At 35.7% G+C, this 13,102-nt stretch overlaps 1 protein-coding gene across 1 annotated transcript in view; it reads right to left on the reverse strand.

The window, feature by feature from the left end:
* Positions 1–13,102, reverse strand: part of LOC149770912 (uncharacterized) — a 134,054-nt gene that overhangs the window by 105,554 nt on the left and 15,398 nt on the right. The window contains exon 3 of the mRNA XM_089948990.1: positions 2,936–4,537. Coding sequence (XP_089805116.1) covers positions 2,936–4,537 — 1,602 coding nt within the window. The remainder of the gene's footprint in view (positions 1–2,935; positions 4,538–13,102) is intronic.

Raw genomic sequence — 13,102 nt, forward strand, 5'->3', positions numbered from 1 at the left:
TGACATCCCATACTATACTGGCCAGTGATGATGTTTAAGGGTGCAGACTCAGCACACTGCATTCCATTATTCTGGACTTGTAATGTCTTTCTTTACTCTTAAGATCTTAAGATATTTTCAATGTACTTTGGGCCAGATTCTTTCTGTCCATGAAGCACAAACACTATGATGAATCTGAGGAACACTAGTACAAACTAAGGCACAGTCTATATGTGTGTCATACATAGCTTTAAATTTCTTGTAATGAATACATTTCCTTGCCACCATCTATCATTTTCTGAAAAGACAACAATGATCAGACATTTGGATAGTCTAATAATGTTCATATACACAAATAACCAATGCTTGTTACATAAATCAGGAAGAAAATACATGCAGTGTGCACAAGAAAAATAGCAACAAACAATTGGCACCAAGGCTACAGTCCTGAAGCACAAAGTCAGAATTGGAAAACAAGCTGAAAACTGAAAAAAATTAGAATAATTATCAACAAATTGTTTACGATAAAAATTCCTACTTGTATTAAATACTTGTACACTCAGTATTATACCAATTTTATCCATGGATAATTAAAAGAACCCCATCATGATATTCAATGTTTTTTAGAGAAACATAGGATATAATTTAAGGGAGGTGTAGCAACAAGCATTTTCTGGCAGTCATCACGGCAGCCATACTGGCACTATTTTCAAATAGGACAAACTAGGTATCAAATGAAGTCTATTCCTGAAAACTCCATGTTGATATATCCATCCAATTGGAGAAGAGTAGAGAAAACAATCATTTTAAGATATGACTTTCCATTCAGGAGTAGCAATAACAATTTTCAAGATGACTGCTGTGGCAGATTGGCACCAGTCTCATTTGAGACCAACTGGATGTCATCAGAAATCTAGCAGAGAAAACAGAATGTTAATACAACTTTCTGTTCAATAAGAGTTGCAATAAGATTTTTAAGATGATATTGGTTGTCAGATAGATTTTATTTTTATATAGCTAAACATCATACAATGTCTTTGAGTGAAAATTGGGTACTTATTATACACTCATTCTTTCAGAAAGAGAGAACAACAAGATTTTCAAGATGGCTGTTGTGCAGACCATAACTCTGATGTTAGATTGGCACCATTTTTGTTTAGCACCAACTAGACATCCTAAGTCTTTTAGTCAAAACTCAATATTGATACAACCATTGTGAAGGAGTAGCAATAACAAGACTTTCAAGATGACTGCTGTGATAGCCATATTGGAAAATATTTGATTACACCTTTTTAATTCTTATAAATAATTTTAAAAAATAATTCCTCTTAAATTATATCTGAACACAATTGAAATCAAAATGATTCCACAGACTGATCTTAAGATAGGAATTAATAATTTTGTTTACCACTGACTTATTATATTAAAACCTAAGACACATAAAATGACCAGGATGTCGGTAAAAAGTTTGCTTCCAGAACATTTTATGTTTGTAGACACTACTAGACCTTGAACTCAGATATCAGTAAACAACTTTAAAAACTTATAACAGTAAAGTAGGCCATAACTACTATACCCTCAATCACAGACAAAAGTCAAGCACACAAAATCAATACACATAACAGCTGTTTGTTTTAATGCCAGTAGAAAGTCTGTATCATTTGGTATAATTGCAGAACTACATCCTTCTCCTAGTCTGTAAAATTGTCTTGAAAATGATGTTGATGTTGTAGAGTTTAGAAGTAGGGTATAACCTCATGAAGCATAAACATGGCACACATACTTAATGAGTACATTTTTCAGTAATTTATTAGAAGTTGCCAAGAAATGATAATTTTTTGCAACTTACCAGAATATGCAAATTATCAATAAAGAAATATTTGAATTTGGTCAAATTATCAAAATTATCAAATAAATTGGCTTCTTCCATACCTGCAGTGCAAACCATCTAAAAACATTGGTCGTTGTATATTGTCTAGAACTATACCATGTAGTTACTGTGCAAAAACCATTTTTCTTTCATTTACCTTCAATAGTCTTGTACCTTACTTAATGTACAAACCTTCCACAATGTTTATTCTAGGTCTGTGATGTAGAGAACTGAAGTCATTGTGAACTGAACCTTTCAGTTTCTGACCAAAAAACTGATCTGCTTCTTTCGTATTCTTACGTGAAGGCCATCCATAAAGTGTGGTACAGGTCAATGATATATAACATGTGTTATTCTTTCAGTTACAGTGGTCTTGACTATGATATTCTGATCTAAAATTGTTTAACTTCTTCCTTATGCCAAAGGTAAACTATGCACAAAGTTTGAAGACTGTCAGTTCTTGTGGGGAAACTAAATTGGGAACAGACAGATAACATAATACATTCCATCTTATGACAGGCCAATACAATTTTTAAAAATTCCATTAATAAACATTTGACTTTTCTAAGTGTATGGCGTGAAATAGGATAAACTGTAAAAAATTTAAAGACAAATTAAGATTGACACATCCGGTTTCAAAATATAACTTTTTAACAACGTTTAACCGCCATATCATTTATGTGTTGTGCTGGTAATATGAAACGTAAATAAAGTGTTTTAAAATGAATATTGATACCAAACTTAATTACTTTACTTAATTTCATGAAAATACTTGTTGTAATGTTTAACCTGTGTGATAAAGCTTGGAGACCTATGACTAATTACTCGACATACTTCATTTGAATTTAAATTATCAGGCTTTGAAATTAGGAGATTGGTAGCAAAAGTCAGCTCACTAAAACTGCATGCGATGGTAAATGATCTACCAGCAAAGTTGCTGGGGCACAATATGTCCTCATTTTTAAAGTTCTTGAGAAAGTGAATGTCCTGAAGTCTTGCTTGTTATTTGGCTACTTAAATCACAGCTATTGTCCCCAGTGAATTAGCTGAAGCCTGTGCATCTGAAGGAAATATAATAGTACTTACCAGACATTTTGCTGCTCTCTGGCTTTCCTACAGCATTCGGACTATGTGTCATGTGTTTATGAATCTTTTCAGCAGCACCATCTGTGTTTCTAATATCTTGCTGTTGTTGCATTTGCTGTTTTGCTGTCCTACAGATGATTTCAACTACATGACTCACATCTTTCTCTAAGCCTTTTAGTTGGAATCCAACTCTGCTTTGTGTCTCGAATATTTCAATGCTGACACAATGTTCTTTTGCTATTTGATTAAAGTTTTCCATATGTTCTTTCAAAAGCTTTTGAAACAAATTTTTATCATTTACTTCAAATGACCTTGCAAGTTTCTTATCAGAGTCAGAACCATCTGAGGACAAATTGTTCTTTTCCACATCTGAATTGATAGCACTGAATTCAGATTTACAGTCTGGTTGTCCATCTCTTCCAACAGGATTCTCTGGAACACAAGTCTCAGGATGAATTTCACCTATTTCATTGCTGATAATTGTTTGCACTACAGCATCAACAATGCTAAATATGTCATCTGCAGTAGTCACAAGTAAGCCTGTAGGAGATTCTAGTAGATTGATCACAATCCTTCCCTCGTGTTTCTTCTTTAGCTCTTCTAATAAGTGTATTTTCTCTGACGGCAACATGGAATGGTCTTTTGACAACAGATAAAGTCTTTCTGTAATGCAACCTTTGATACTCTTATCCATACCTTTTAACTGTTCAGGATCTCTGGAAAAGAGATGTATTTCCTTTGTCAGATGATTTGGTATCCATACCACTGGAAGCTTCGGTAAGGACTTGTCAATACAGTCATACATTTCTGAAGAAGTGAAAATTTCAAACTGGTAACCTGGAGAGAAGACTTCCTCATGAACGTCTTTATGAGCAATCTTCAGGAGTTCTTCAAGATGTCCTGCAGCAGCCTTGACTTCATCCCTAGGACCCTTCAGCAGAAAGGCATTTTGGTTTTTATCCTGGATTATCTCTGTGCTGGGAAATTTTAGGCTTATTTCCTTAAGATATTCAAATCTTGTCATCACCCATTGCCACATCAAGTCTGCAGTAACCCATTCTTTGTGAATGTTGAAAGATTTTGTAGCATCTGTTATTACCTCTGTTATTATTTGCATTACAAAGTGTTGCTGATCTTTGCAACATACAGTATATACTTTTATTGGCTTATCCTCACCAATAAATTCAATCCAGGCACAGTCTAATTCTTTTCTCTCCTTGATTCTTTCTCTGACATCTTCTTGTATTCTAGGATCAATTTCAACTGAGTCAATGGACAAGGACTCCTGAGCACATGTGTAAACACTGTGAAGCACGCCATCAACAAAGTGGTTTACATATGATTTGTCTTGAAACTGTGCATTTAAGACTTCAAATAGGAAGTATTCATTAAAATTATCATCAGCAGATAATGACACCTTACAATGATAATTCTTTACCATGGCATCTAGCATTTTTCTTCCAAAGCCTGTTAGCATATAGAAGTTCCACATTAGATGAAAATTCATGCAGCATGACACATGATGTTTTGAAACATCGCTTTTAGTATTCTTTCTCTGTTTCTTGTTATACTTAATCAACAGTTTAAGGACTTGGGTATTTCCTAAAGTAAAATAAAAGCAATTAATTACAATTTGTATGTAAGCAGCAGGGAGGGCGAACAGACCAAGGGGTGCCGACAAAAATAAAACCTTCCACAGAAATCTAAACCGGAGAAAGGTTCTATTTATCGAATAGAGGTTTCCTGGAAGAGTTACATCGTTATTGACCCTCAATCCGAAAATAAAACCTTGGTTCGAAGATCTAGCTGCAGAATAAACTGTTCATGATTTTTTATTGATCTCTGATTACATTTTGACGACCGACTGCTGGTAGGTGCCCTCCCTGCTGCTGTCGTGTCTAAATGGATTTTTAAGATTCTCATCGTTAAAAGATTCTATCTAGGCCAACTCGATATCTGGTTCTAGGATCACATAAATTCACCGTTACGAATCCATATGGTGTAGATTGAGCTCGTCCAAAGAAATTTTTAAATTTGTTTATATCCATGTCGCCGCTACACCAAGTCTGATGAATATTTCTTAACGTATGTGTATCTACACCGTTGAAGATCGCTAACATGTTACAATTATCTCTGATTACCTTAGGTATTTGAGTATATCTCTGAGTTACATAAACAACATCAGTATTTTTATGTCATCCACGAGAGAATATTCTGGCAGGATTAGATTGTTTATCTAGCATCACGTCGTCATAAACAACCAAATTATTTATCGAACCATCTAGAGCATCAACCGAAGGAGCCTCTTTTACATCAGTGATAAAATCAATTATATTCTCACCGTTATTCAGCAACGCCGCATTTTCATTAAACTCTTTCAATACCTGATAGCATCTTTGATCATCTACGGATCGTGCAACCAAATACAATTTGTCCCATTTTAGCCACCTCATAATCAGATTCAGCAATAACTGTGTTTTACCCGACCCCGATGGTCCTATTATAATCATTCTAATCGAATTAGGTAAAGCAGCATGGTGCTTCACCGGAACAGATTTCTTTGTAGCCAAAAAATCAATTACATTCATGGTATAATTATATCATGGATTTATATTGTGTGCGGTGTAGAACACGAACTCCAACGGTGGATCTAGCTACGATCGTTACAAAAAATAATAGATCAGCCGTTACTGGTAAATGCGAAATATGCGGCACAAAAAAAATTTCGATTCTCTTCATCGGGTGAAAAACCAGCTAAGATAAAAACGATAGAAAAAGAAGAAAATATGGAGGTGACGTCACAGCAAAATTATCGTCGTTACCTGGATTCTTCTGGTCCAAATACCCCGGAGAAAAACATCTACCAGGATACAATTACTGCGGACCAGAAACACGACTCGATATCAGATTGAATGATCAAGATCAACCGAATCCTGGTGAGGATCCTGCAAACGCAATCGATCGAGCGTGTTATATTCACAATCTTGAATATCGAAGCAAAGATCTACAACAACGGCATCTAGCTGACATCAAATTAATTCATGCAATAAATTCTATAAAAAATAAGACTCTCAAAGAAAGATTAGCCAGCTGGGTGATTAATGCCACTATGAAAGGCAAATTAGTTTTGGTGGTAAATAATATTATATGGAAGAGATTTATTATTCTCCTGTTGGAGTCTGGAGAGGTAAATCAGCGATCAAGAAACTAGCGAAGGCTGCTAAGGTAAAACCATCAGTAGCTGCTACATGGTTATCTAAACAAGCTATCTGGCAGATTTATCTACAGCCGCCCAAATGAATAGAATACGCACATTTTGATGTCAGCGTTCCAAATGAGGTCCATCAGGCTGATATCATGTTTCTACCGCACGATACCGTTAACGATAAAACATACAAATACGTGTTAACCGTGATAGATATTGCTAGCAGATACAAAGAAGCTGAACCACTGATAACTAAAACAGCAACTGAGGTAGCTAATGCGTTTGAGAAAATATATCAACGAGGTCCATTAACATGGCCAAGATTGCTTCAGGTTGATCCTGGACGAGAATTCCTTGGTGCTGTTGCTTATTTGATGAACAAAAGAAATGTAGCAATAAGACGCGGTAGGGTCAACATTCATAACGATCAGGCTATTGCTGAGCGATTTAACAGTACACTGGCTGAAAAACTATTTGGATATCAATACGCGAGAGAATTCATTCAGGATAAACGATCCAGCGACTGGGTCGTCAGGTTACAGAGCGTTATCTCAGCGATAAATAACGAGATAACAAGATCGATAAACATGAAGCCAGCAATAGCTATGCAAAAAAATTTTATACCTATTCGTCGAAAAGATTTTTCAATTCGACCGGTCCTCGGTGATGTTATTGTTAGGTACTTATATAAACACGGCGAGGCTGAGGGAGGCAGAAAAAGAGCGACGGATCCTATTTGGAGCGTGACGACACACAAGATAGTATCTGTAACGAGATCATCAGGTAGACCAGCTATCTACACACTCGATGTTTTCGCTCCTCAGCGCGGCTTTACATGAGAAGAATTACAAGTAATTCCGGCTGATACTCAATTACCTCCTCAGTCACACAAATAATCTATGCCGCGTCTATTACACTCTAAACAAGCTAGAGTGACATTTTTTCTGTTATGTCCCAGATTATTATTTATTCTGTCCACGGTAAATTGTCTTGAATCATTCTTTTGATACGTCCACGTCATAATACAATTACAACCGGAACAGTGATTATTTTGTTTTTCTTTCAGCGATAAAATAAAATCTGGATCGAGGTCGAATTTGTGGTTATTTTTTTTTTATCAGTTTGTTTATAGCTGAATAATTTTTTTTAAATCACGTATTCGTTCGTTTCGTCGTTGATAACTAATCTATCTAAGGTAATTCTACCCAACTGAGATATTTTCCTCACTCTAGATACAGCTAAATACACTAGATTAGACCATTCGATGTTATCATCTACGATCCAAACTCGACAATCTGAGATAGTTAATCCCTGTGAAGAATGTATCGTCATAGCGTATCCTAACGTCCACGCCGATTTTTCTGCACCTAGCATGTCGTCGACGAAACAGATATCAACGACGACTATATCATTTAACACTAAATTCTGTTTACCTTTACCAGGTATATCGACGTCGATATTTTGTAATCTGGTATCGATTGGCCTATAACACAGCGGAACAGGCACCAGAGGGAATTTTTCCTGATGTATCTTGAGTAGTTTTTGCTGAAGAACATCTCTGATTATTTTTCTGCTGGCAACTATCAAATCGTTCGGAGTCCATATTGATAAAAAATCTTTCATTGATGTTTCCTGAATTACCTCTCTCATTACATCACACTGAACCCTATTTGATTTTAATCGAATTAGTTTTTGAAATCACTCAATCTACCATCTAGCGATCTATAATCAGTATCGACCTCCTCATAATAATCCACAAAATTTTTCAACCACGTATGAGGCGATTCACCATCAATAGGATTAGGTTGACCGTGATCACCACACATAATCACAGCAGTATTTTTTGTTGATAACCATTCCAGGAACATTTTTAATGTACCAGCAAATACTGTACAAATCTCATCCCATATAATTTTTTTATTCACATATTTTTCTCCCATCCTGGACGGACTCCACGTATCACCAATGTACTTGATAAAACTATGATACGTACACGAATTTACTCCTCGCTGTTTCATCTCCCGTGCTAATCGATGCGTTGGTGTCAACACGATCATATCGGAGTTCTTGAATAATTCAATCATTCTGGTAGTTTTTCCTGATCCTCCCGGTCCGTTTATGTAGACCATCTTGTATCTTGCAGCGGGATCATGCACAGATGGTGCTGTTGATGTTTCTGATATGCTATCTGAGTGGTATTTTTCCTCATCAGCTACGTCAGCGTCTTCACAACAATGTAGAATATACTCATCCTTCACTCGCCATGTAACCCATGAACCATCTCCGGTTAGTTTTTCTAACTCTGGTAGGTATTTTTTGTCAATATAAAACGAATCAGTAGCTACTCTAACCGCGGTATCAGGAAATCTGTTTATCATCGATAAAAGATTTATACTCTCATACGCTAACATTGATGATATTAGATGAACATACTGAGGTGATTCTTCTTCAAGATAATTAACCACGGTACCTAATTTCATTCCATCAGCGACGTAAATATCTTCTCTGGCACAAAATATGCCTCTCTCAGCGGTATCAGCGATTATAAAATCTAACTCAGCCTCATCCATGATCAATCTGCAATTACGTCTCTGATGATCATAAGCGCCACCTTGAGTGAATTTCCCAATAATTGTTCTACCTAAATCCTTTGCGTCGTCGAGTTCGGTTGGTAGCCAGACGTCAAATTGTTTCTGATACGAAATAATTGCTTCGCTGACCATCAACGACGTTAACATGGCAGAATCTAGCATATATCTCAATAATAATATTGGAATCCTTCTCTGTTCTGATAAATGTCTTCCAAACCAAACATAACATATTTTATGTAATCCTGCTGCGAACTTGAATGATGTAACTTTAGCGAATCCTGTCAGGGGGAAATCCGGTAACAGACCGTTAATTGATATTCTTGTCATTTCGTCGCAAGGATGACCAAACTGAGTAAAATATTTGCTGCATTCTCCCATCCCTAAGAAACTACCCGGATAACACGCTATCATGTCAAACGAAATCATATCAATAAAATTATATTTTGTGTTCCATAATCCACCATGACCATACTCAACGCAACTATCTTGAACACCCTTAAGAAAATCTTTTCTGGTTGGTTTCCACGAATTTTTCTCTCTTGCTGCATGAGGATCAACAGACGGAATCGTGAAACAATTAACAAGTAATTCTTTATTTACTGAATATTTTTTTGCTATCTCCGTCATTGAATCATGTAATTTTTCGCTTCAATACATATCCCCGTTGGGTCTGACGAACTGATGATATCGATCATCGCTGGAAAATAACCAAACAGATACAGGATCTGATTTACTCACCTCGTAAATAAAATCAAACATATTCCCCACAGAATTTTCTGTGGCAGAATAGAATCTAATAACACGATTCCGAGGAAAAACAGTTACTGCGCTACTCCAAGCATGAGAATTATGATCAATTATCTCGATGGGAGATCCTTTGGGAGTACAATATCCCACCTGATATCGTTTTTACCGTGATGGGAAATTTCAATTTCACTGATAACGCAGCAACATCGCTTATTGATGCACCATCAGCAACTGATTCTGCCCAGTCATTTATTTTTTCTTTTCTTAAATCTGTCAATCCGTTTCCGCGTTTTATGTTCGTGAAATGTTCTATCACTCGTTCAGCTACACAGTTTATCCTCACCGACATTTTCATCTTAGCAAGATTCTCAGCAACAGGCTTATTCAGTTTGTATATGCCATAAACAACAACAGCTACAAGATAAGCTCGTACATAATATGGTTTATCTATGCCTGTCAATAATCCTGGCTTGGAATTATTACTCACTGTGACAGATTTTTTTCCGTTTATCACAGGATCACTTTATCACGAGTAATCCAAATGTCATTTTCATTATTCACAATGAATTTTATTCTGAATATAAATTTATCGTTGCTGAGTGAGTTAATTATCTTTTTGGCTCGTGTATCGTTCATCGTATTATCAATATCAGCTGCTTTCCACGTCGACCATACATGGTTGGTTCGTTTACTTGTTGCGGCAGATCATGCAGAAAAGAATATTGCGGAATACATTTAGCTTATGTAAAACGAGGTGGAGTTGGTCCTACGAGATGTATCAGATGCAACATTGGAATTCGGGGAAAGACTAGAATATGTTTAGAATGTGGCGGAAAAAGATACAGAGAACTAAAACGACATTATGACAACAAATCACCCAATAGCAATATCGCTATCAAGTGTGAGGAGGATTATTTGAGTAGATTCTCAGACAAACTTTGATTTAGACAAATGGATATTATATAATGAATCCCCAATACAGGAGACATCCAATCATTGATAACTACGAAGCATCAGCTGATGGCACAGTCAGACACTGCAGATTGAAAAAACCACTCGGTAACATTAATAAAAATGGTTATATCATGTTTATGACCGGTGGTAGATTAAACTGTTATAATCACAGATTTGTGTTTGAGTGTTTTCACGGACCCATCGAACACGGATTAGTTATTGATCATATTGATGGAAACAAACTAAATAATTCCATAAAATATCTACAAGCAATTACACAGAGTGAAAATCTGAGGAAGGGGAATGTTGGTGGATGTAAAGTTTCTAAGGCAGTAAAATCAGCAAATATGGAGACAAACGAGGAATTATATTTTCAATCAATGGCCTCTGCTGCAAGATATTTTGGTATCAATCCCAATTTAGTACGGCTTGTTGCAGAGGAGATAACCAACTCAACCTTCTCGTACAAGTCTGGTAGCTGGATCAAATTTTCTTATTTTCCTCTCATATTAGATAAGTAAAATCATTCATGAATATGAATCAAGAAAATATTAACGAGATAATAAAATCTATTGAGGTGCTAAAAACCAAGGAGATACAATTATCAGATGATTTAGATTCTGATAAAATCATTGCTGATTTTGATACAATCATGCAACACAAACAAGAAAACAGATACACACTGTCGTCCGAATACAGACTCATAAAAAAATACAATCTGCGATGTATAAATCGCTCATCAACATTGATGAATCTGGCATAGGTGATTTTGCTCCGTTCGCACGTGTTGTTGAAAAGATTCGATCATGTTATCTGATGAATACGAGTCAAAAAAAAAAACAATAGACACACGCGCACGACAATTGCGGAGATTGATAGATATTGAAAAATTGTAGAATATTTTTATTTTCTGCAGAATATTTTATTTTCTGTAGATATTTTTTTCTGTTATTTTCAGTGAATTTCTTGTTTTTTTCTGTTATTTTCGGTGAATTTTTGGTTATTTTGGTTGATTTTTGACTGTTTTGGTCAATTTCACTCATCAGTTTGGTTAAGATACCCGATTCTCTAAATGATTTCAATTAGAAGAGATACAAGAGTCAATAAAAATCATCGATTTTTGACTATTTTGCCTGTTTTTTGCCTGTTTTCTGAGTTGATTTTGTTTGTTTTTGGTTGATTTTGGTTGATTTTTGCTTGTTTTTGTTGAATCTTGTATCCCTTCTAATTGAAATCATTTAGAGAATCGGGTATCCTACTCAACCAAAACAGTCATAAAATCAACAAAAACAGTCACAAAAAAAACGACCAAAACAGTCAAAAAAACAAGAAATTCACTGAAAATAACAAAAAATCTACAGATTTATAAAAAAATATTTTTTATTTTCATGATTTTATTAACAGATTTATGCTCAACGTTTCTCCGCGTGTATCTAGCAGATGTCCGGATTGATCAGTCAGTGAAAAATTCACCTGCTGTAACATCCTATTATGTCATCTAAGATAAACAGGATTGATTGGTTCTTGTATCAGTAGAAATCCCGGTGGATCTTTTGGCGAAAACGAATACAAGACGAACCCTTGTTTCGCTTGATCAGAGACGGATGCATCAGCGATGTAGCTATTCTCGACGATATCACAATTAAGATTGACCGCGATGGTGGTTGTTATATTGACTATCTCAGGTGAGAGATGCCTGCCAGTGCCATCCTCGGCGGTATCGCGTTTAAGAATGGATGGCGGTTGTAGCAGTATTTTTTTTCTCCATGCAGCGTGTAATTTAGGACATAATTCATCGATGGTATCAGTGAGAGATTTTCTCAATTCATTCTACGTTGTAGCCGGGTAATTTAAATTTTCTTATTTCCTCATCATCATTCAGTGAATATTTGTGCTTGAAAAACAATTTACTAATTGAATTATCATCAATTACCATCTGAATTAGCAATTGATGAACATATTCCAAGTTAGATGCTAAATAATTCATTTTTTCCACATTTTTAATAATCTCGCTACGTGAGATTGATGATACATCAAAGATACACTCATCAAAACGCCGTTTCAGATGACCTAATTCATTGCGATATTTTCCACTCACACCATTAAATATCGCAATGACCTCATAGGCGGAATAATCCATAAATGTTGTTGTATTTGGTGAATACTTCATGAATTTCCACAGCATGACTTTATCACTGGATCCTGGATATGTGTAATAATCAAGACGTTTACTAGGGTATGTGGCTACCACATTTCTTATTTCGTCAAAAACAGTTAACGTTGACGTTGCTTGTCTATCTTGATGAAGTCAGATTTTTTAGGTTCTGGTGGTATCGGTGGTGCTGGTGGTTTGATCTCAGGCCAACCTAATACGGTTCTTATTGAGCTAGCGTAGATATCAATCTGATAATTCGAGCTTATCTCGATAATTGATTTTGATGTTGGTTCGTGTACAGTTATTTTTATTCCTGGATCGGATCCTGTTATATTCTTTATTCTATGCACGAGCTCATCATTGATCTGATCGATCTGATAACTACCTGCTGGTAATCCAACCACATTCCAATCAGGAGTAAAATCGTCTTTGTTTTTATAAGCAAAAACAAGGGAATTATTTGAATGTAATCCACCAAATGATTTTGATCTGATATTTGGCCAGCTGTAATAAAC

This window comes from Sinohyriopsis cumingii, unplaced genomic scaffold (assembly GCF_028554795.1).
Source record: "Sinohyriopsis cumingii isolate HCF-2022 unplaced genomic scaffold, ASM2855479v2 utg002220l, whole genome shotgun sequence".
In the NCBI taxonomy this organism is placed as follows: Eukaryota; Metazoa; Mollusca; class Bivalvia; order Unionida; family Unionidae; genus Sinohyriopsis; species Sinohyriopsis cumingii.